The 24287-nt window shown below is 40.2% G+C and overlaps 1 protein-coding gene across 3 annotated transcripts in view; it reads left to right on the top strand.

Moving 5' to 3' along the window:
- Positions 1-18465, top strand: part of DTL (denticleless E3 ubiquitin protein ligase homolog) — a 30552-nt gene extending 12087 nt beyond the window's left edge. For all 3 annotated transcript variants that reach the window (XM_014598154.3, XM_019483201.2, XM_006261518.4), the window contains exons 10-15: positions 448-552; positions 2989-3101; positions 7637-7726; positions 10546-10684; positions 15825-16675; positions 17796-18465. In XM_014598154.3, coding sequence (XP_014453640.1) covers positions 448-552; positions 2989-3101; positions 7637-7726; positions 10546-10684; positions 15825-16675; positions 17796-17900 — 1403 coding nt within the window. In that variant the 3' untranslated portion in view covers positions 17901-18465. The remainder of the gene's footprint in view (positions 1-447; positions 553-2988; positions 3102-7636; positions 7727-10545; positions 10685-15824; positions 16676-17795) is intronic.
- The last annotated feature ends 5822 nt before the right edge of the window (positions 18466-24287 follow it).

Below are 24287 nucleotides of genomic sequence, written 5' to 3'. Positions count from 1 at the left end.
AAACCAGTAAGCCTTAGAATCCAATATCTTATCTCTTGTTCTTTCATGAAGGCTTTTTTTTTTCCCCAAAAACATTTGATGTGTTTGTATATTTTTCCTCCTTTAACTCTGGACAGTTTTGTTATTCTTGTACATTGGCTGTTTTTGAAATTTTTGTTCAATCAGTGTTGGCTAGTCTCTAAGCTTCTCCAGTGAAACCTTAGTAGAGCTGGGGATGAGAATAGGCGTCTTCATGTCCAGCAACTCTAATCCTTCTGTGTCTGCCCTGTTTAAAAAAAAAAAAAAAAAAGTGACCATATTTCATTGATGCTTCAGGTGCATTAGGAATATTAAGGATACTGTGCCCTATATACTTCCCAGCCTCCTCTGGAAGGGCTCTGTTTTCTCTTCTGCAGTGTGTTTTTAATGGAATTACTAATTATAAAGAACTCCCCTTTCTATCTCTAGGATATTCTAGCTTGATTTTGGACTCTACTGGTACCCATCTCTTCGCAAACTGCACAGATGACAGCATTTACCTGTTCAACATGACAAGTTTGAAAACCATGCCAGGTAAGAATGATGCCCATGGAAATAGCTGCTATAATACTACAAGGCTTATAAGGGTCAGACATCTAAAACAGAGGTCTAGATGGCTCAGGGCTTATTAGCTTTAGTTTGGATAGAGGTCAGTAATCAACAACAAAAAAGTTGGTGTATGAAAGGCTGGCCATCTAAGGGAAATTAACTTGGTTTCCACAGCTTGGGTATCTCCATACCCTATGCTGGTACCAATTTTGCAGCCTTTTATTAGCAGTTCAGATAGATCGAACAAAACAGACCTATCCTCAGCACGTCTTTTTCAGCTGTGGAAGCAGGAGTTTCATGAGGGGCCTGAGTGAGGAAGGGATACAGGAATTTGGATAAGCAGAAGTGTATGTCCACTTTAAATGCATTGTGGCCAGCAGCCCTCTTAACAAGCCCTGGCTACCTAATTAGAAATGGTTGGCTTCCAGTCATTATCTTCTCTCCTAGCCCTTACTTTTTCCCCACCCTCTCCCCCAGCTACTTTTGAACCAGCGTTCTGAAGGACTAAAATTCCCTGCCTTCTACAGTCAATCTTGGAATTCCTAAGGTGTATTAGGAATTCTGTATGAAGACAAAAAAGACCAGGTGGTGATTTATCTTCAAAATCCAAAGATGTCACCAATACGCATCTAGGTTTTTCTTTATAACCATTTGCAGGTGCGAATTTCCATACAAAATTTCTATAGTGTGTGGTGTCTTTAGCGGGGATCAGGACTAGCATTTTAGGTGCTTAGTATTATTGTTAGTGGTCCTCAAGCTGTGTTGCAAAGAGCTGCTTTGTCACAGACTGCTGGACCCTTCACTAAGCACTGACTCTCCTTCCAGATATAGCACATTCAGTGATGTTCTTTAGACTTTATAGAGGCTTTTCTTGTTTAATCAACTGAACTCCAGTGGACAAGACTGACCCTGTATCTTCTTCAGGGAAGACAGCCTGGTAGAAATGTTTCTAAAGCTGATAAGTAATACACACATTAAGCATTAATAGTTTAAGCCTCTTAATCTCAGATACTCAGTGCTGTCGCTCAGGTCTAGAAATATTCTTGCTGTGCGGTCTACCTGGAAAAATAAGTCCTGTTCTAGAAAGACAGGATGGTGTCCACTGTGCCTTTTAGTTGGTCACTGGCTTCTGTTTTGTTAGCATCTGACAAGTCTTGAATCATTTTATGGGATGCAAAGCATTTCACTTTTGTTTTGAGAACTCTTGGGAAAAGAAAATATGCCCAGCAGATGGCAGCAGATTTATTTGAATGAGGAGGAAATGGCAGGAATACCTGGGGTGCTTGTGTATAGGCTTTTATTAAATTGTACCTTTAAATCCAATCCATTTAGATCCATTCATTTTGGAGGAGGAAGGGGAAGCAGTTCTGCAACTAGATTTGTAATACTGCCAGTATGTGAGCTCATGCCACATCCTGTAACTATGACCGCTATGTTGAAACAAATGCTGGTGATAACCAAAGGGGCTGGCAGGGTGGGGTGCCCCTGGGACATGCCCTAAATTCTGATCTCCTCTGTTTGATTTTCTATTTCAAGGCAAGTGACACTTTGGTAAATGGGCTGTAGAACTTGTTAGTCTCAGAGTAACCTCTCCAAACACCTGTTAGACAGCTACTTTCTTAATATGTTACTGCTGTAAATTGGACACTGGCCTACTCACACCATCCACATACTACAGACACTTCCTAGCTTCTTATGCCAGCGTTGATAGAGGACCTCAATCACACGCTGTGCTAAACTGGGTAACTTGACCTTTTTAACCTGATAAGAAGTCCAGATGCTGGGTAGCTAAGTACTCCAGATCTTCATGCAGCTCCTGTGCTAGCTGTTGGCACTTCTGGTTCTTGCCATACCAGAATTGCAGCTTTTCAAGGCTGCATAGATCAGGTGAGGTGTTACTGAGACTTTAGAAACAGACTAGTAACCAGCATTGCTGAGCCAGCACATGAACTGCTTGAAGAAAAGGTGATGGCAGCAGGACAGCATTAGGCCAGGTGTTAGCTAACAGTTTCTAGGTTCCCTCCTTGTTGTACAGGTGGGTGCAGCTGTAGTCTTGGCCATAGTATTAGGAGACAGAAACACACTGGGGTGAGTGCAAGGCTCAGGTAGGACCCTCCCTAGCATGGGAAAAAATGTTAAGGTTCTGGCTCTGTTTTGCATTAATAGTTACATCCAGGTTTGGCAGCTACATTCACTTTATCCCAAGGTGATAAAGCTGTGAGGGGCAGTTTGGGTGCACTAGCATAATGGTGCCTCCTGTCAAGTAATGGTTGAAACTGTGAGCCCTAGAGCACCTGAGCTTGTGTAGCCACTTTGTTTTGAAGATATGTGAACTGGCCAGAAAAACCTGTAATGTCAGCCTCAGTTGTGTAACCAGCTTAACTCTAGCATTATGTGCTGACTTGTGTTTTTGTCTCTCAGCGGCAGTTTTCAGTGGACACCAGAATTCAACCTTTTATGTCAAATCCAGCATTAGCCCAGATGACCAGTTCCTGGTTAGTGGCTCGAGTGATCAGAGTGCCTACATCTGGAAGGTGAGATGTTTGGGAGAAGCTCAAAAACACAGGTCCAGGTCAAATGCCCTGTTTTACCTTTAGCTTGTTCTTCACTTTCCCCATTCCCACAGGGCAGGGAGACGAGGTAGAGGGAGGGGTTCCTTTCATACCAACACAGGGATTAGCTCCTGAAAGTTGTGCCCATTGCATGTAGCTGCCAAACCTGGATGTAACTATTAATGCAAAACAGAACTAACCCCTGCCACCAATATGTCTCTCCTCACTGCTGCTTATTGCAAGCTGTTGAACTTAATCTGGTTTTAATGGGCATTAAAATCCTCTTTCAATCCTGTTTATTCATCCAGCTATGACAAGTGGAAGTTCTTGGTTCATATTTAGCAAGGGCACACATTAGCAGTCTAACAGCTTGATTGTTTTAAGGGGAACTTTTTTCCAGTTTATAAACTCTTGCTTCAGACATAGGTTGGGGGGAGGAGGGGTTCCCCTCATACTTAATTTACAGTAGTTAAAGTCTTTGTGTTACAGCAAAGGCTCAGTCAGAGCCTTCAGCAAAATTCCAAAGTGCTGGCTGACAGCTGAGAAGCTTAGTCACTTGGCATCTTGAGCTGACACAGAGGAAATGCAAATGTCACTGTGTGAAAAGCAGGGACCTAAAAAATGAAAGACGTTCTATTCCTCCCTATACACGTACACCTTGCATTCCATCCACACAGAAATAGAGAAAACAGAGTGTTTCTTTATTGAGATGAACAAGTAAGATTTTGGGGTAGTAGTTGTTCTGTGTTTTTCTTGTTTTTACCCTATAAAACTCCTTAGATTAGATTTTCTGATGTGGTGCTGAAGGGGGCTTTCAGTGCTGTTCCTGGTGTAACATTTGAGACCTAACTGGAACAGCAGGAAATTGGCTAAGTTGGAATCCTGTTTCTTAATTGGCCATAGGACTTTTCCCTGCCTCCATCTCAAAACTGTCATTCCAGTGTTTATTTTACATTGACCTAATTACAGTTGCTCACATGCAGAAGAAGCCTCTGCCAACCCTGTAGTACTGTTTGCTTACGCCACTCCCATATATTTATAGTTCTGTTACTGTTCTCTTACTTGAATTTCCTCAACCTGGCAGCTGCCCTGTGGTGGTGGATTTCAGTAGGTAGGGACATACTTCAGCACCAGCCTCAAGCTAAACCCCATTAGCTTGAATCTTCATTTTATTTCAAATGTTGTTTCCTGCACCCAAGGCCTCTGCCTCTTTCCCTCCCCCCGGTACATTTTTTTTTCTCTTAGCACAATGTTATCTGTGTTCTCTTGTTGCTATTGTGCAGAATTCTTTCCTTAAGGAAGAAGGGAGAGCTGTTTTAATACAGTTTTCATGCTCTATATCAGACACCTAGGCAACTTCATGCATACTTGTACAAGCCCTTCTGAATTCCTTGGGTTAAGCTTATTCAGGACCTGCTGATTTACCAGATACAATGGTTTTACTCCATCCATAACTAAAACAATATGCACCTTCTAATACCAGGTGTTGGTGAAGACCGCTGTCCTAAAATCTTCCTAGATTTCCCACCAGATTCTTTCTTCTATTTATAATAAAAATTTATAATAAAAACAACAGTGGGAGTACAGAACACATACTACATCAGGCTTGGTAAAAGCCTTGTAGCCATGTTGGTGCTGGATGCATTTCTGTTGTAGTTGCAGAAATTCAGGGGAGTGTTGCTCACATCAGAACTGGTAGATATAATTAGCTCTATCAACTTCAGGTCCTTTGGTTCTCCATAAATGTCCCCACACTTAGCCAAGGAGAGAGAGAGAGAGAGTGTGTGTGTACACATACAACTGTCCATCTCAAATCTGTTGAGGGTACTTTTTAATGGCTTTTATAAGTCAAATTTAAAAGTGGATTTAATGTCCATCCCTTTGTGTATATAAGATTTCTAGTGTTGTAGCATGTAGGTGCCAAGCATCTAATTAAAACAAATATGCATTGGCTGGTCAGGTGACCATTATTACTTAAATATGATAGCTATTCTGAATAAATGGTAGCTTTCTCAATGCTGTTAAGTCCTCCTAAATCCAACCTCCCCCTGGATTACTTACTGCATACTGACAGCCACAAGGCTTTACTGAAACTGATCTATACATACCCTTCATTAGGATGATCAGCAATTGTGCCGTAGAACATACATGGCTAGCCACTCTTGAACAGCAAGCAATTGAGACAAGGAGACAAAGGCTGAATCAGTATTGTCAAACAGGGAATGTACAGGCTCTGTAGGAAGAGGTGCTGCTGACTACACATTCAGGGGCAGGTGAAAGATAGTGAGGTCTAAGCAAAGATGCTATCCACTCAAGTCACTTTCTGGATACTCTTGACCAGCAGTGGGAGGTTCTGCCAGGGTCAGTAATTCCCAAGAGATACCATGGACAGAGGTTGTTTGTCAGTTCAGCAACAATAACATTTGGTTCCACCTTTCAGCATGTGATGATCATGCACACAGTAGGCATTTCAAGAAACATAACAACCAGTCCATTAAGCAATTGAATCTCTAAGAACTCTAGTGTTCAGCACAACATTTAGAGCAGAGAATGCAACAATCTGGGCATATGATCTTGCTCAGCAACTGCCTGGGAATAGCAAATAATTTCCTTCACAGCATTATTTCACTGTGGGTACACAGTGAACTTCTAGATGTGGGGAAGGAGAAATAGGGAAAGGGCAAATATAAATAGTGTGGGGAAGGAAGAAAAAGAAAAAACAAAGAACCAACTCTATACTCTCTCGCATTGTTGGGGAGGTTGTAATGTGGTAATGACAAAGCATTACCACTTTTATTATCATCATCCTTAATATGGAATTGTAGGTGTACACACTAGCAAAAAATTTAAAGGAGTATATGCCAAAGGGTGAGATCCCTTGCTTTTACAGGTACATTATCTCACAGTACCTTCCTTAACTTTGTGAGGCAGGACACTGAAGTAGGGGACCCATAAGTCTGATCCAGTATCAATATCTATGTAACTCCTTTTTCTTTCTTGAGATAAGTGGCCTGATCCTTGTCTTGCCAAAAGTGGCAATGGGTGCTGCTACAACATTGCTTGATATCCGTATAATTTAATTGACAGAATCTGTTGAGATTAGTTCTTGCCTTCTGTCCTGCCAGTAAACAAGGATTAAATAGATGTCTTGCTATGCACAATAAAAACCTACTAGATGTAAATGTAGGTATTCTCTGTACCAAGAACTCCTGCAGTTTATTCCTTAAATGGGGATTTAGTTTCCATGGTATTGCATGTTTTGGCAGAGAAGGGTGTAGCTGAACAAGACATTTAATAGATATTTAGTCAAGTGGTTGCTTCCATCATGCCAAAAAAACCCCAGTCTGTTATGATGATCCTGTTTAATTCAGAACAACTCTTAAATGTTCTGCTTAGGAATCCTAACTATAGCTTTTCATGCTGTCATAGCAAGGGATCAAAATTTGACAAGAAAAGGAAATTGATTAAGAAGCTGGAATCCTTCCCCAGCGCCCTGTATACATCCTTGAAAATCTCTGTATAAAGTCTAATTTTCCCACATGCTAAAGAATCTATTACGTTCACTTAGTCATCAGCACAAATCCCCTGTATAATGTCAGATCACAAATGGTGACTCATTGCTCCAGGAAGCAGCGCCTGCGGCAAGTGTGCAAAACAAAGAGAGAACTTAATATTTGCTGTCTGGCTGTTTCTGGGTTGTGGCAGGGCTTAATACTACCCTCAATTAAGTCAATCTCTATGCAAGTTCTGTGAGCTGTAACTCAAGATTGACAGTGCTGCTATCAGGCTAGAGAGAGATTTTATCTAAGATGTATTACTACAATCCGACAGGTACAACCTAACCACTGTGTGCGCTCTGTTCTTGCAGTTGTTTAACCGGATTTTAACAATGCTAATATCTTAGCGTAAAGCTGATTGTGATTTAAGTGGCTGGAACAAGGCACTTGCCCACTACCTGTTATGTGAATAATCAGTTTTGAAGCAAATGCAAGTCAACGTCTGCTACTCTTTTAAGTAGGCCTTGGGTTTAAGATTGCATGCTGCTCTGCAAATGTCGCCTTCACAAATGTCACTACAGAATCTGTGGGGGCAAATTTTGTTCCCAGTAGGAGTTTATAGATCCTTTAAATGCGATGAGTAGCCTTATCTGCTCTACTTAGTGTAGTGATGTGCTTATGCCATATGCTGGATCCTGAAGCCAAAAGTCCTATGCACAGCAAAAGCTATCAAATTTTGCTGAACACTACTAATACATCCCAATTGTGACCACCTGTTTCACTTGGAGGAGGCAAATTTAAAAATGTTCTCAAACCTCATTCAGTCTCTTGCTTCTTTGCAGAGACCTCAGTGGGATGCTAATCCTCAGAGTTGGGGGGGGTCAGGAGGGTGGGGTGTGTGTGTTAAAGATGAGGCCATTGGTATGGAAGGAACTAGACTGAAATGACCAGTTTATTTCACACAGATCCTCTGATTTCTAAATTGATTCCCCCTACCCCGTGGTGGATTTGTTCTTCCAGATTTCTGAGCCTCAGCTCCCTCCCAGGATGCTTCTTGGTCACTCTCAAGAGGTCACCTCTGTTGCCTGGTGTCCTTCAGACTTCACTAAGGTTCGTTTTTTTTTGGAAAAAAATGCATTTTTGCCTGTTAAACTGTTTGTATGAAGGGCCAAACATTGATACAGTATTTGACAAAAGGAAAAGCTCTACACCATCTTTTTTTGTGTTGACCCCTCCTAAGCTCTAACCTAAAGGCTAGTGGGTGGTGCTTCTGTCTTTCTCCAGCCTGACATTATCAAAGACAAATCCATACATCAGATAAAGGTTCAGTTTAATCAGTGTTTGGTGGGTGGAGGAAGGGGTTGGTTTGTTTTTTGAAGATTCTTAACTATGCTGCTACCTTAAAGTAGACTTGGGGGAGTATTTTAATGGGAGGGAGAAAGGATGGTGTTTGTGTTTGATTTAGAAAGCCTTCTATGAAGAAGAAATGAAATAAATTGGCTAGGTAGCTGCTTCTTCTTTTCATGTAATTTGGGCAGCTCAAAAAGATTTTTCATAGAAAGACTGCTTAGGGCTGCAAGTTTATAGAGTAAATTGGGTTCTGTGGGTTTTTCTTGTTAAAAAATCTGCCAAATATCTTTTTAAAATATCAGAATTATCAAAGACAGGTTTTATACATTTTTTTAAAAGTTTTCTAGTCTAACAAATCTCTCTAAATGATTAAGTCATGCAATTTCAATTAGCACTTAAAACCTGCCAATAAAAAAACCAAAAGGGCCTCTTTTTATTAAGAAATGGAGAATGTCAAGAAAATTAAGCTTTTAAAAACTGTCAGGTAGGTTTTCACCAAGAAAATGTTCCTTTTAGGAATGTCAAATTTCTCATTTGCAAAATTTAAGCCACTCCATTAAGTTCTCAATCAAATCCTCAAGTCTGTTCAGTATGCTGCTGCTGTGAATTATTTCTGGTAACTTAAGCAGTTTGATAAGTCTTAACATCTTAAAATATTTGTTCTTAGAAAAGTATGATTGTGTTGCAGACAAATGTTAAAATAAATTAATGTAAATGTTATGGTCTAAAAATTGCAAGTCTTCCCCCCTCCTCCCTCCCAGGTTTGTTATGCTGACAGGTTTTGTTAATATCTGTAGTAGATACTTTGCTGTCTGGCCACTGATATATTCTCTCTTCCATCTTTCTGCGTACACAAATGTCCTTTCAAAAAGGGATATGTAATCTTTCAATGTGAATTCTAATTCAAAGCTAAATCTGAGCCAGTCCACACCAGACCATCTCTTTGCAAAGCAGAGTGACCCTTGATTAGCATTTCTTCAGTATGGTCATCACTAGAGAGAAAGGCTTTTTTTTTTTTGGAATGGGTAGTGGGGTTAAGGGACTAGCCTCATTCCAAATTAGGAATAAGCCTGAAAAGTCCTAAAGTGTCACGTTGGCAGCTTTAGTTGCATCTATCCCTGCTGTTAATCACCAGCTAGTTTCTCTAGGTAGAGAGAGGCCTTCTGTTGAGATTTGGCTAAGGAGAGAATAGCAGTTTTTGAAGAGGTTTCATGCGGCACAGAGAGATGCAAATTGAGACTGGCAAAGAGAGATGCAAATTGCCATATCACATATGGTTCTATATAAACCAGTAATCTGACCACGGTATCATAAGAGAACAGACCAACAGGGCACTAATCTGCACTGACAAATAAAGAGAGAAAGGCAGATAAGGTGTTGTCCATCTCACAGATGCCCCTTGCCCAGTTCTAAGAGCAACAAGTTTCAACTTGGTGCAGAAGAGGAGAGAGAACCAAGAAAGCAGTGATTCTCAACCAGCGTACCTTGAGATTTTTTTCAGGGGTGCCATGGGATGCCGTGCAATGTTAGGACTGTTAGGTGTGTAGAGATGATTCACAAGATGAACCCAATGATTTCAAATAAGAATCCATAGGGTTAAAAATATTCTGACCAGTTGTGGTCTTTCTGAATTGTTTGCAACAGACAAATTGCTTTAATATTTTTCTGTAATCAAAAAATGAGTGAGAACTAAGAGCTGGCAGTTTCTGAGGGGTGTCTTGAGTCCAAAAAGGTTGAGAACCACTGCAATAAGGACTTGAAAGGAATGGGTAATGAACTGCAGGCAGGTCAGAGGATCTTAGGTACATCCTATAGGGTGTAGAACATTTTATTAAGGGATTTTATTAGTGGTACAGAGCATTTTATTAGTTGTGTAGAGACCAGACATGGCAGTTTACAGAGACTGTCTGTTATAGTTCTTCCTCTTTATTCTAACTCCCGACGTAAGGGGAGGAGATCAATAAAAAGTCAAATATAGATTAGGCCTGTTCCATTGCTTGTTTGGAAGAGGTTTGAGTTACTATAAGGTCTCTACCCCACCTAAAGCAGGAGATGGGGCCAAATGACTCTGACAAGGGCTCCTGTTGATGGAATGTTGCAAGGCTTGCTAAGGCTATGCTCAGTGACACAACCCTTTTTTTTAATGGTAATCCTTGTTGAAGCATCACTTTTCTAAAACGCTGCAAATGTTTGTCCTCATCCAAGCGCCTGGGGATTAAAGGAATGCTGGATATAGATGCAAAATGTTGAGTTCAAGTCATCTTCTGTTTCTTGGATCCACAGCATTGGGTTGGTTTGGAGTTTCTGCTTTGTTTACCAAGTTATTGAAGCTTCAATAAATAAATGCTGTGTATTGGCACTTCTAGCATAAATGGCTGTCACAGAATCTTTCCCATCAGAGAGAGTTAAAGGGAAAATGGCACCTTTTTCTCTATGGAACAGTGGTTGGGCAAGGTACGCCTATCTCCATTGGCGATTCCTGGACTCTCAGCACTCTGTGTCAGGATCAGCTGCCTTTTAAATGGACTTCTTCCAAGGACTGAGGGACCTGGTCTTATGTGCTCTGATTTATACTGTAGATTGCCACGTGTTCTGATGACAACACTGTGAGAGTCTGGCGCTTAAATCGTGGCTCTGAGGAGAAGAACCCAGCATCCGATCATGTCAATTTGGTGGGTTGGGTTTGTCAGAAGAAACTGAATGAGCAGAGTGCAACAGGTAAGACCCTTGGGTGATTTTGTCTCACAACACGGGGGTATTCCCTGTGCTGACCTTGGCTGCTGGCCTTCACATCTTTGAGTTGGGAGTGCCCAGCCTCACTCCATTTCTGTCTGTAAGTACTCTCACTCAAAGTAAAGGAACTGGCCAAGACTGTTTCTGTAGTTATGCTGTTGCCTGCAGGATGTTGGCCTCAGATGCAAGGCAAGTATTAGTTCATGCAGTTTCTTGAGCACTAGTAAATCACTGGACACACAGGGTTTTGTAATTGCTGCTGTCAGACCCTGTTCTTCCTGAGCACATGGAAGTAACAGGCAAATTTGAAAACACTGACAAATTAATTTAATGTGTTTCATTTTTCTTCTGAAACTAATGAACGTTTTTAGCACAGGTACTCTACAAACATTGTCCTGACCTATATAGAGTACAAACTATGCATGATGTTTAGGTCAAGAGCCAAAAGGCTTATGAGTAACCATATAGTTCATTGGGCTGGGCCCCAGCAGAGTCAACAGCACTTCAAGCCATTGTGATCCCATAGCTCAGCACTGCTCAGTGTATTTGTGTACTCCAGAACCCTCCTCCCCTTCCCAAAGGATCTATTTGCTAATTACACCCCCCACAATCCCCCCTGACTTGGTGTTCTTATCATGAGTCCTGCCATCCTCCAAAAATTTGTTTGCAGAGAGATGCAGGACACCCTGCTTTTGTTCCACTGCCTGAAGGGCAGGGCCACACTACTCTAACTATGCGTAGTCCACACTAATCATATGCAAGAGGCTGAGAGAGGGGGTGACACAGGGATTTGAGGTGAGCTGTTTTGGGACCCCATTTGATGTTTAGCAGACATTTTAAGGCTGGTGAAAAAAACAGGAATTACTGGGAATGGGAAAGAGGCACAGATCATCTATGGAAGTGAAGAAGTTGAAAAGTATGCTATGTAGTAGCTAACCATGACTTGGAAAAGAGTCGGCACTAAGAGGGACTGAGTGCAACGATCAGTACCATACATCTTATTCAGATGGGCTACACTAACCTAGCCTTGGGGTTGGTATGTTTGCCGTGTGTTTTATAGTCATGCTTGGCATTGGCTGCATTTTAGTCAGTTTCATAGTTGTTTTCCATTACTAAACTCATGCAGCTTTTGACAGCAGATTAATAATAGATAATGTATTTAATGAGGCTTCTTTATGTGTAACTGTAATACGAGTACCTGGGGGGGAAACCTTATTTTATACTTGAGTAAATACCGTATATCTTTATTAACCACAGTAACAGTATTAGGGTTAATTTGCTGGGGAACAGCAACTAAAGGCAATAGGGTCTAATGTTTGCACAGGCCTGGTATTCTGTCTAGTAAAGGGTATACAAAGCCTTGGAGCTTGGAAATTTTTCGTTTTGCCCAGCAAGATGAGTTCCACTGAATAGCAGAGTATCCGCTTGTCACAAAAGCAAAATCTTCCTTTCTATAGGATAGGGTAACTTTCCAGAATTGTAGGACTTTGTGCAAACATGCTTATAAACTCCTGTATCTCAGGAGAAATGTAATCCGCAGTTGCATTTGCTTTGCTTCAAATTAGTGTTGTAGCACACACTGCAGTACACTTTTACTGCAAGGCCCAAATCTTTGCAGTTTGGTGACTGGATGGGTACATTTTAGAAATTCTTTTGCTGCTCACACGGAATATATTTATAGATATTCCAGAATAAATAAATAACTGAACACAGTAATTTTTCATTCATCAGCGTGTTAGCGCTAATTAATAAATACCATCCCCTTCTTGAGTGTGGGGGATCAGAAAGACTGTGATGTGTTAGAATTGGTAGACACCAAGTATGTAAATTTATATTTACTCTTCCACTGTTTTATGACAAGATGAAAAGGGGAAGGAGCAAACCCACAGAAAATTGAAATAAAAAAAGCTTCTTTGTGATACAGCTTTAACATTGAGAACAAAAATGACTTGGCAGTAACTGGCCAATGTCATTTCCTGTGTTGCTCCATCTCCCTTACCCACTTTCCAAATGAGTTTCACCTTCACAAATGTAAATACAAATGGAAAGTTTCCTAATCCCTCTTAGTGAGATGACATTAAAGATAGCCCTTGCCAGTGCTTAACTGTCTTTCAGGAAACAGGGAGGACAATAGATGGGCAAATGCCAGCTCGTTTCCCCTGTTGGGCCACCTACATACACACACGTGTGCACACACAGACATGCACACACTCTCTCAAACTTTTTGTTTCAGTGAGCTGCTGAGAAACCATTTTACATTTTATTCCCAAGGAAGGAAATCTGGACTTTAGTCTAGAAGCTTAGAAACCAAAAGCAGCCTGTATGCTGTGTCTTTACAAATCAGGTTTGGCAATTATACTAGAAAAAATATCATTCCTCCTTGTTCTCTCTGTATTAGAACAATCCAGGAGGAAAGAGGAAGCGCACAGACTTTGCAAACACAACAGCAGGCTTCCTGCTGACCTTGGCTCTTTGAACACAAAACACATGCTGTTAGAATACGGGAGTTATCTGCAAACTGATTTATAGTTGGCTAACCAAACTGTTTTGGAACTGCCTGGATGAAAGTTAGGTGGCATCTCACCCTCTTACATGGAACAAATTGTGATGTTGTGGCTGTGTGTAGACTGCTGGCCTATGCTATTAAATGTAGCAAGCACAACTTCCTTTTCTCTGGAACGTAGGTGTGTGATGGATTGCTCTATACTTGTACAATACAGGCTCTCCAGAGCTGGGCTGCATCTTGAATTAGTGATGCTGGATTCTGGTGATTTATAATTCATTTTCTAGAGCAACTTTAAGCATGCACATTTTTAGTGTGTTAGGGTGTATGCATTGCGTTTCCACTGTAAGTATTCTTCTGTTTAACTGGCTCCTGTTAGACCTGAACAATATTTATTCGATGAGCAGCTTGAAAGATGCTTGTTGTTTTAAATAAAATAGCCTTGTAGAATGTCAGTAAGTGGAAACAATAGCCATGGATGAGACTTGTTAAGAGGTTTGAATTCTGAATGTTTCTGAATATTTTTGATTTGGGTACCAATTCCTGTAGAAAAGGTTGGTGTTTGTATTCTGGACCCAGTATTGGGAGGTTGGCATTAGAGTTGCAGGCTCCCTTTCATCATCCCTCCCACCCAGCACATAAGTCAAGATAGCATTTTTTTCCTTATGCAGGCAATCCAGAACATATCTTTCATACTGGGTTATATTCTTTTTCCAGGGATTACGCCAGTAGCAGCAACCCCAGTCCCTAGTTTATGAATTTGTAGGTAATTGCAGACGATTGGGGTGGCTGAGATTTACTACCCCTCCCTTCCACTTTCAAAATCTTGCATCTCTAAGCACAACTAATTCTCCAGTTAAGATATAGACCTGGAGCGATCATTAAGGCAAAAAACAAGATCTCATTAAGGTAAATTTAAGGTCTTCCTAGCAGTGACCATTCTATAAATTCATAATAACCTGTATTACCTGAACTAGCACATTTCATTGGGAAAGGAACATACATGCTTTAAAGTTATTTGATGTATTTGCATTAGGATCCAGTACTGAATCCATTTTGCTCTGATGCATCAATACTTGTATTTAAAGTACTGAGTACTGCAGTACTGAGTAGTAAAATAATCCTCAGGAAGGATAAGAATCAAAAGAAGCTTTATATGGTTTGCTACTGAGAAATTATATAGGTGCTTACACTATACAGGTCTTGCCAGCAAGAATACATTTCTAAAGAAAAAGGCAGGTTACTTGCACTAGACTTCCCATCATCTTAGCAAAGTACTTTACAACATTCCAGCTGACTCTAAAAATTAAGGGTTTCAGATTATAAACCACTTGTATGCAGAAAATGCTCAGAGTCTTCTTGCTCCCTGTGGAAAACCTATCAAGTAGCTAAGGTGATATCTTAATGTTATACCATCCCGACATAAGGCCAAAAAGATTCCTTCAGATATACACAATTTCAGTATCTACATATCTTGGACAAGCAACTAGCACATCCTTTTCAGGATACTTTTTTGTAAACATTTAATCTGAGATGTAGCCCAGAGATCTATCATCAGATTTCTGGTACTTATTAAACAAGTTATGATTTGCTTTATAACAGAAGTATGAATCCATTTGAGTAGATGGATTTAAAAACAGTATTTTTCCCCCTCTCCAGCATGGCTTGTGACTTCTGTAGCCACTGTACTAGATGTCCAAGTCCATTCTTTTCTTTCTCTCTATCAATTATTTGTCAAAGCAGCATTTATTTTCTCTTGGAAATTTTCTTTATACAAGATGCAGGAAATTCCTAGCCTGACATTTTTTACTTTAAGTAATTAATTGATGCCCTGAACCAATTTATCCTTGCAGAAAAATTCTAGGAGAGGGACTGTAGAAGCAAAGTATGATCTCCTTGTTCTCTCTGTTTTGCCATTTTTCTTAGTGTATGACCATCAAAGCTGTGCTTGGACTCATTAACTATGTTGGAGAGCATTCCACTCTAAGGCTTTATCTATATTCTAGCTACCTGTGGAATCTGACTATCTCCTGACCCAGTTCAACACTCATAAATTGTAGATAGCTGAAATCTAACTTTGTCCCCATAACTGAACTCTAAAGCCTTTGTCAGTTATGGATTTTAGGTGAACTAAAAGGACACAGGTCACATGTACAGTATGTCTAATTGTGCTGACTGGTGCCTTGGTTATAGCTATTGTGGACAGGGACCCATGTAACATCCTCTGGATTAGACATGTTTTCTTCTCTTCTCAGTTCAGGGGTGCTAGGTAGCAACATTATCTCAGACAAGATCAGTGATTGAAGTATGTTTTTAAGCCTTCTGTTTCAGTTGCCTGATTGCAGTTCACTTAAATGGATATCAGAAACCAAATAAGCATTCTCTGGGATGGGATTTTCAAAAGCATTCAGTGTTGGCCTAGCTCTGATGCCTTGATGTGGGTGGGTGTTAAGGTGTTTGGACCTGGAGGGGCCCATTAGAGAAATAAATCAGGTGCTGAAATCAGAACCTCAGGGTATCCAGGGATGCTCCTATTAAGGCTTACTTTGCTGCTGCTACATTACATGACTCACCTGATTTATTTATTTTTTTTCCTCCTTTCTTTTTTTCCACTTCTATCAGGACTGCCAGTCAGCAGAGAGAATACTCCTGCCAAGTTCCCCATGACTAGTAACCCTTGTACTTCCTCACCACGTCAAGCAGCTTGTGCTCCAAGTTGTTTGGGTGACCTTCCTCTTTCCACCAATACTCCAGCATCCTCTCTCAAGATCCCAACAGCCAAGGCTCACACTCCAGCAAAGCAAAATGACACTACTTTGGGTATTTCTCCCAAACAAGCATCTTGCTCCAAGATGTCCATTACCCATTGGGTTACCAGGACTCCATGCTCTTCCCTACCAGAGACTGGAATAAAGACTCCTTCTCCAAGAAGAGCTCTGACAGATGTCACACAGAGTGTCCCAGAGGCAATTTGTACTCCCAGAGTACCCCACTTGCACTCAGTAAAGCGAGCCAAGAGAAGACTCGAGTCTAGCAAGGAAGATCACCTGAGGCAGAAGTGTCTGAAAGGCTGCAGCTGTGTGACTGAGTTAGACCCAATGACTAAGAAGTCGAAACTGAATTTGTGCCTTTTGGGAGCAGGTCATAAGACTTGCAGTGAAGACTGTCTGTGCCTTGCTGAGTTGAATAGTGGACTTGAAAGCTGTAGCCAGAACCCAAAGGAGCCTTCTCCTCCTGAAAGTCCCCTTAGTCCAGCAGGCTTCCAAACTCTTCCTTTTGAAACCTCCTATCAGAAAGTGGCTGACATGTCAAACAAAGAAAATAGTTCTCCTGAAAATAAGGATTGGCTCTCTGCTCTCGGGGAGAAGTTAAAGACAAATAAGGCCAGGAGCCAAAATTCATCAGGCAGCAGCACCCCCTCCTCTCGGACAAGGCGACAGGAGGCTGTGACTGCAGTCACTCCTCCAAGACCTGTAAGTAAGCAAAGCATGGTTACAGCAGCAATGAAAGAGTTCATCTCCAGAGCCCATTTTCCCCTCTGTAATGTGTGTATGTTTAGCTTCCATTTGCAGGGACCTAACTTCTGTGCATCAAAGGGAGCATCAGACCTCACTAGTTGGGAAGTGGGGCAGGGCAAAAAGGAAGAAAATGAAATCTCTCCTAACAAGCTCCAGTTCTGTCCCCCATACAGTGTAATGCTATTATCCCTCAGTCCTACTCATACTCTTAGATGTTTAGAATTAGGATTTTCATAAAGTGGCTAGTGTTGCCCATTAGAATGTGATTTGAGACCAAAACTAGCAAAAGAATTCTGTTCTCAGTAGGACATTGTCATTTACTTTTTATAGTAGGACTGCATTGTATATGGGTGGCACCACCTCACTTGGCAGATCTTGTGTTCACATGTATGCACAGCCACATTTACCCACTTCAGTGACCTAAATTGACTCCCACTACCAAGAGAGAGCCAACCCAGCTTTGAGCTAAAATAGCTGAATTGTATTCTAGTTCTTGCATCAACCATTTGTTACCCAGTTGTGGAGCTGAAGTCTTGTGGAAACCCCTGAAAAAGAGATTGCACAGGCACTGGAGGGCAAAAAATGGCCTACAGAATCCCTGCCACTTGTAATATGCATGCTCACAGGCAGGAACACAGCTGGACAATGGGATCCTCGGGTGAGCTTTCAAAGCAGCTAAAAATTGGCACGTTGAGCGTGAGGTCTTTCTAGCATGCTACAGTGCAATGGAAACAATAGAAATGGAATCCCCTGATGCCTGCAGTTTCCAAACTCCAGTTTTGAAGTAGAGCTGAGTCTTGTGTACATCACAACAATCAATTCTCAGTTTATCAGTTTTACTAACTTTAATTATGCTCTAGTTTGAATTCTGATGCTAGAAAATAACTTGAGCTACAAATTATGCATCAGCTTGTCATAATGACTAGGGCATGTTTGGGCAGTGTCTCTTACAGCATTTGGGTTCATACAAAGGCTTAAGGCTCTTGTGTGTGCAGCATTAGTCTAGTGCTACTAGATGGTGATGTTCACTGCCATAGATATAAAGGATTATGACTGACTCAAATCTCTTTCCTAGGTTGCAGCTGATCCAGTTCCCATGAGGAAGATTTGCACATATTTCCGTCGAAAGTCACAGAATGACTCAAGGGGCACACTGCAGCAGAGCCTTACGCCTTTTTAGAGACACCACCAAGACTGGATTTTGAAACTGAAGGAAGAAGGTGCTGGGGATTACATAATATGTTGTTGCCCCTAATAAAATGAAGTTGGACTTATTCTCTTGTTTTTAAAACTTTTATAGCACCAAGATTAGTGCAGCATGAAACACTTGGAAAATGTTGATTAGTGGAAGTAGTGTTTCATTAAGCTGAAGTAGGTGGTGCACTTTTAAAATGTTTTGTTTGAACAAGCCACTAAATTAGTGCTTTTCACATAGCATTGGGGAAACCTAGTTATCTTTGGAACAGTATCTTGGCTGTGTGGTATAACATAGTTGCACAGTTTCAGTTTATATTATGTCTATTTTTTAAATCTTCTGTACATAACAGTATTGTGCAAAACACACTCCCTTTTTGTAGGTGCTGACAGAAATGTCTGTGGAAAAATTATTGGAGATAGACTTGAGCCACTGCTTCTATGGAAGAATATTTCTGCTAATGCCTGTTGTATAGCAGTGACTCCTCTTTTAGCAAAGATTATTGTAAATGTAACTTAGTTTCTTGTAAATACAGAACTTTAATATTCTAGGATGTGTGTCTGTCTTCAGTTTTCTCATGGTGTTTTTGGAATCTGCAGCATAAGCAAAAGATACAGCACTGTATTTTCTCACATACAAAATGCACCTTTTTTCCAAATATTGGCTGCCAGAAAGTGGGATGCATAGTATAAGAGAAGAAATACAGAAACTGCTATTACTGTACAGTGTATCATAAACCACTGTGTGTAAGGTGGGAGGGAAGGGGAAAGTAATGTTGCCTCTTCTGCACCAGGAGCAGCACAGTGAGCATGTTGGGCTCCCTAGCTGCCGCTACTCAGTTACTTAGTGATACTTGCCAGTATTTTCAAGGAAAGATCTTCTCTTTTTTTTTTATTCTGCATTTCAAAAACAAGGTGTGTATCTTATTCCAGGGCATGTTGCATGTAAGAAAGTATGGTGTATCCACAGGTGCCTTCATTCTCAGACCCCCAAGTCTACAACTTTCCCCACCCCAGAGTTTGCTTGCCTTGAGATGATGGATGTCAAGGCTGGAAATGGGGACCATCAGAAGTTATCAGGTTCTTAATCTGCCCCAAACAAAACTCTTTTTTGGAACAGACATTGTAGAACAGCTGGCTGCTTAAAGCCCTTTTCTGCAGGCAGCTGTATTTAAAGGAACTAAACGTGGTATGAAGTTGGAGACAAACTAAAAAAGCATTTGCTAGCTCTAGGTGATAGAGTTAATGCTTTAACACTGGACTTTGGAAATAGTACAACTTGTGATTGTCAGGTAGAGAAGGTTTTCCCAAACAGGATAACAATCCTACAGTTAATGCCACTTATCACCATGTTTGATGGAAGGTCTGAAACTTTTTGCTGTTGCTGTCATGTAAGGAAGGGCATTTATGAGTCGATTAGTCTACTTTATCTATCTGAATTAATGATAACCAACTTGCAAATTGGGCTCAATACAGTAGTAATTATACAACATTCTATAGCTTTGGTCAAATTAAATGATTTAATAGTCTCTACTAGCCTTGAAAATCAATGAATTTGCCTTTCTTTCAAGTCCCAATATTGGGTAAGTTGTAAATATAATTTAAAAGGGGACAATCACACTTTTACAGCTGAAATGTTTGCACCTATTAAGTGACATCTAACAGTACTATATCTAAAAGGAAGTAGAAGGGAAAAGTTGTTAGTGCATTGCATCTGATGTACTCCTTCATTAGTTCCTTGGCATTGATAATTTCCTTTGTTTGTGTAAGCCTTAGAGACAGCACCAGGGGAAGAAACACCAACATTTTTTGTTTTTAACCATGTAATGTAAAACTACAGCTTTTGGCAGGAGTGTTCAAGGGCAGGCATAGAATTTGAAACACTCCCTTACGCTCTCTTTACTTAATTTCAGCTTGACAGCATTCCCTTTTAGCCCTAGAAAAATATCAAACTACAGAACTTAAAAATAAAATATTATGCACCTGCCACTTGTTATAGCTCTGGCTTTCAAGACTGGAGCCTTTCCAGAGGTATCTGTGTAGATCCAGTATCGTGGGCTGAACAGGAATGAAACTGACATTTTGATGGTGATCTACTTTTTGAACAGAAAATATGATCTTAATAGATGGTTGATGCTTAAACTGAACATGTAAGAAAAACTAAAGCCAATAGGATAGTTGTAAAAAGACTACTGATCTTTAAAGTCGGATTTAGATAAAGTACACGAATGTGGCCAAACTCTGTTCTGTCCCACAGGAATTCTGTGTCATTGCTTTGTGAGGGAGAAGGTACAAAGACACTAAGAATGAAAACCTGACCCTACTGAAATAAATTGGATATTTTGCTATAATTTGGACCAGGGCTTCAAATTCTCTCGTTTTCCACTTCTAGGAAGAAATTCACCTGACCCCCATCTCTTATCTTTACTCTACAAACTGATAATTCAGTGGTGTAGAAATTCTAATAGTGGAAAATTCCTGGGTGAATAAATCTTGAATTGGTATCTGAGACCCCTTTTTCAAAGCTGTATCTGTGTGCTAGAATGGAACAGCAAGCCATACTTACTGGTTACCCCTGAGCTAAAATCAATCTGGCTAAGAGTACGGGGGGGGACAGTAACCCGAGCTTCTGTGCTTATATAGTCCGTGATGAGAGCTAATGCTGATAAATAGCCTATTCCAGGGGACTAAGAAAGGAGTCATCAGTATTAATCACATGCTTGATGTGACAGGCTTGCTTTCAACCTGTGAAGAATTGCACAATATATGGCTGGAGCTAACTAGTAATATCTTTAGCTAGGACACCTGCTTTTAGGCATTTAACAGGGGTGAAGATTCCAAGCAACTGAACTACCTTGCTTGTCTTGAACCAGCCAACCACATTTTATAGAAGCACTCCCTCCAGAGTCGCCAGTTACTCTTTAATTCATGCTTTGTAATAAACAAATTAAAAGCCCTCAATAAAATGATTCACAAGCTCCAGTCCTCCAACTCTTCTCTATCCCTTAAGGACTCCTGTCTTTTGGGGTTTTGTTTTGTTGGGGTTTTTTTTCATTCCAAGTTTTTTTATCCTGTACCACCAAAAATACAAAAGCTTACATATTTTTTTTGTTGCTGGAAATTCTGCTACAAATCTTTTTGTCTCCACTCTTAAGGAGCAGTAGGCAGTACAGAGACTTAGTCTCTTTTTTATGCAACTTACATTTCTGTTGTTAATAGCACTGTTTTTCATTGAGTGGTGAGACTCACTGCCTATGATAACTAGTACTGCCATTTCTCCTTTGTTTGTATCAGCTTTTTCTAGCTGATACATTTAATTTGTTCCCATGTTAATATATTGGTTTGCTGAATGCAGGTTTTGATATCTTACTTGACCTGGCCTTTATTTAGGTATTTAATATATATTAAACTTTTCCTTTGTAAACAAGCATTTTCTATCTGATGTAAAAATCTGTTGCATGCCAAGTGGCATCAATCACCATGTTTAAAAGTTCTGCTGTATTTGCCTTCACATCAAAGTCCTTTCTGAAAATCTCTGACCCTTAAATGTTTTGTAAGGTCAGTTTTTGGATAGACTTGTAGGTGGTACCTGTTTGGTGGTAAGCAGGGAATAGGGTTTGTTTGGAAGCTATTTACATCCCTGTGTCTGTTATACTTGCAATTGGTTCTTCACATTTTGATGTTGATTAAGTACTCATCCATGCTAGAGGAAAATTGTCATCCTCTAATACTTTCAATCATTCAATTAGTGAAAATCAATTAATGACTTCTTAGCTAACCCACTGACCTGCCTGTTGCATTTTTGTGCTGTCAGGCAGAAAACTATTGCTCATTAGGATCTGTATACTTCCTATCCTGCTAAAGAGACTAGGCATACCAGATTGTGGAATGGGAGGTGTTGCTGTTCTCTAATCTCTCTCATAATTTAGACTTTCCATCGAGTGGTTTTGAGCTTTGTAAAAAGCCTTGCATTATAAGAGCAATTGAGAAAGAGAAGTACAGGAATAAAGCGATTCCTAAAAAATATGGGATTATTTTTAGAATCACTCTTAAATGGAAGTTTAACGGAAATCAACCTACAGCTTAATGCTGGGATTTTTTTTCTTTATAGGAGAAAAGAATAGTGCCTGTTTTGCAGCAATGATGTTTACATATTAAAGCATCATAAATCAGTAATTCAGTTTATTTTCTAAACTCTCAAGTGGCTTATTTTTAAACAACAAACACTTCTAAGTGTTAATTTGTTGGAGAAGTAAGAAAATGGCTCTCTCAAACTGAGACCACAAACATTATTAATAAGAAGAGCCTAGCATTTTACATTTCTGAAAGCATTCTTAGATGTTAAGATGAGCAGTAGCCATTATGAACCTGCAGTCCAATCACCTGAAAGACACGCAGCAAAGAACTTCACCCAATGCTTTTGGCATCAAGCCCATGACTGCTGTTGATGCTACTGCAGATCTCTTAGAAAGATATCCAGTCTTGATGTACATATTTCAGATGATGGAGAATCCACATCATGCCTATAGATAAGTTGTTCTACTGATAGCTGGTAATTGCTGTTAAAATTTTCTGCCTTGTTGCTAGAATGTATATGGCTTCATCTCTCAACCACTAGATCCTGTTATGCCTTTTTCTGCTAGATTAAAGAAATGTCTGCTATTATAAATCTTTTCCACCATGTATAAGTAGCTATAGAGCATGCTTAAATTACTTAATCTTAGCTAAATTGAGGATACTATAGTAATTAAGAAGCCTAAATTAGCCTGAAAAAACTGCCCCATTTGGGGCTCCAGCTGGCAGGCATTGTCCATGGGGACCCAAACCTTTGTACACTTGCTTTTCCCTAGTCATTTGGAAAACAGGCAGGAAAGGTGGGCAGTGGGTGAAGTGTTAGGTAAGGTGACATCATTTGATTATTTGCCAATGCCTAGATTGCTTTTTATTTTTGGTTTTCATCATCCTAATTTTCATACTAATAAAGGCTCATTTCAGTTTGCTTCTGCTGCTTTTCCTGCAGAAGCTATTTTAAGTTGCATCTGTAAAATAATGTAATAATGTATAGATAAACCCACCCATTCCCACAAGTACTACAGTACAGATTACACTGTACACCTCAGCAATGACAAACTACTCCAGGAAGCCTTGCTATGTTGACATGACTTCAGCAAATATCATGGCACATTACTGAACTATTCACTGTCACCATTCCTTTATATACCACCACGTTGCTTGGATTTACTGAGGAAGGAAAAGAGTGTTTACTGAGCATGATTGAAATCTTTTGGATTCCTCAAAATAGCATGTGACTGAAATAAATAAAACAAGCCCTGATTTGCTTGAACATACTGTTTTGCTTTAGGTGCATCTCTTGTGAGTAATCAGTCATGAGCAGATAACAACGCTGAAAATCTTGTGTCCTCAAAAGCCTAAAGTACAATTATTTTTAAGTGGGAAGTAACGGAGCAATTAGAGGGAAACTAACATTCATAGAAATAAGGGACCATGCCATCTAGTCAGGCAAGAATCAAACTAAATCAATCACTTTAAGCAAGGCAGGGGGAGGGCGCACAAGAAATAGAATTTATTTTCACACACATTGCAAGGAGGCCATGTCATTAGTAGTAAAAGTAAGGGCCAGAAAAGAGTAGGAGTAACTTTTATTTTTTCCTCCTTATTCCTCATTTCCCTACTTAGTGGAGTAAAACATTTCATTTCTGTATTTGTATGAAGTGATGCTTTGTGCCATGGAACAGACACTAGGAGCTAATTACTTTTAGTCCAGTTGCCACATTTCCATTCACAATAGCATAGTTTCATAGTTTCTAGGGTCAGAGGGGACCTGAACAGGTCATCATCAAGTCCAACCCCCTGCCCTGGGCAGAAACGGGTGCAGGGATCATAGTGCCCCAGCCAGCTATCTATCCAACCTCCTCTTGAAGATCCTCAAAGTAGGGGAGAGCACCATCTCCCTTGGGAGCCCATTCCAGAGCCTGGCAGCCCTAATAACTCTATAATTTAAAATTTTCTTGCTGGACAATTGGTTCGGTATTCAAGCCTGTTCATCCATTGGCCTTTCTGGCAATAAGACTGCTGCTTGATGCTAGTTGTGATTGGTTTGGTTTTCTTTGAGTTGGACACAATATAGTAAAATCAGCATGATTCATGTAGCTCAAGTGTCCAGTAGCTAGTCATTTGTGCAAGTTCCCTTGAGACCATCCAGTCTCCTAATCTCATTTAAAAATGTTTTTAAATGAGCCTTACTACCTTTTGGCTGCCGCGTTGAAATATTTCTTTCATATATTTTTCAACTAGCCCAGACTTGCTGTTAAATTCAAATTCAAAAACATACTATGTTGCCTAATGTACTAGT

This window comes from Alligator mississippiensis, chromosome 1 (genome assembly GCF_030867095.1).
Source record: "Alligator mississippiensis isolate rAllMis1 chromosome 1, rAllMis1, whole genome shotgun sequence".
In the NCBI taxonomy this organism is placed as follows: Eukaryota; Metazoa; Chordata; order Crocodylia; family Alligatoridae; genus Alligator; species Alligator mississippiensis.
The sequence above is the reverse complement of the archived record's forward strand: the minus strand, read 5'-3'. Positions and strand labels throughout refer to the sequence as shown.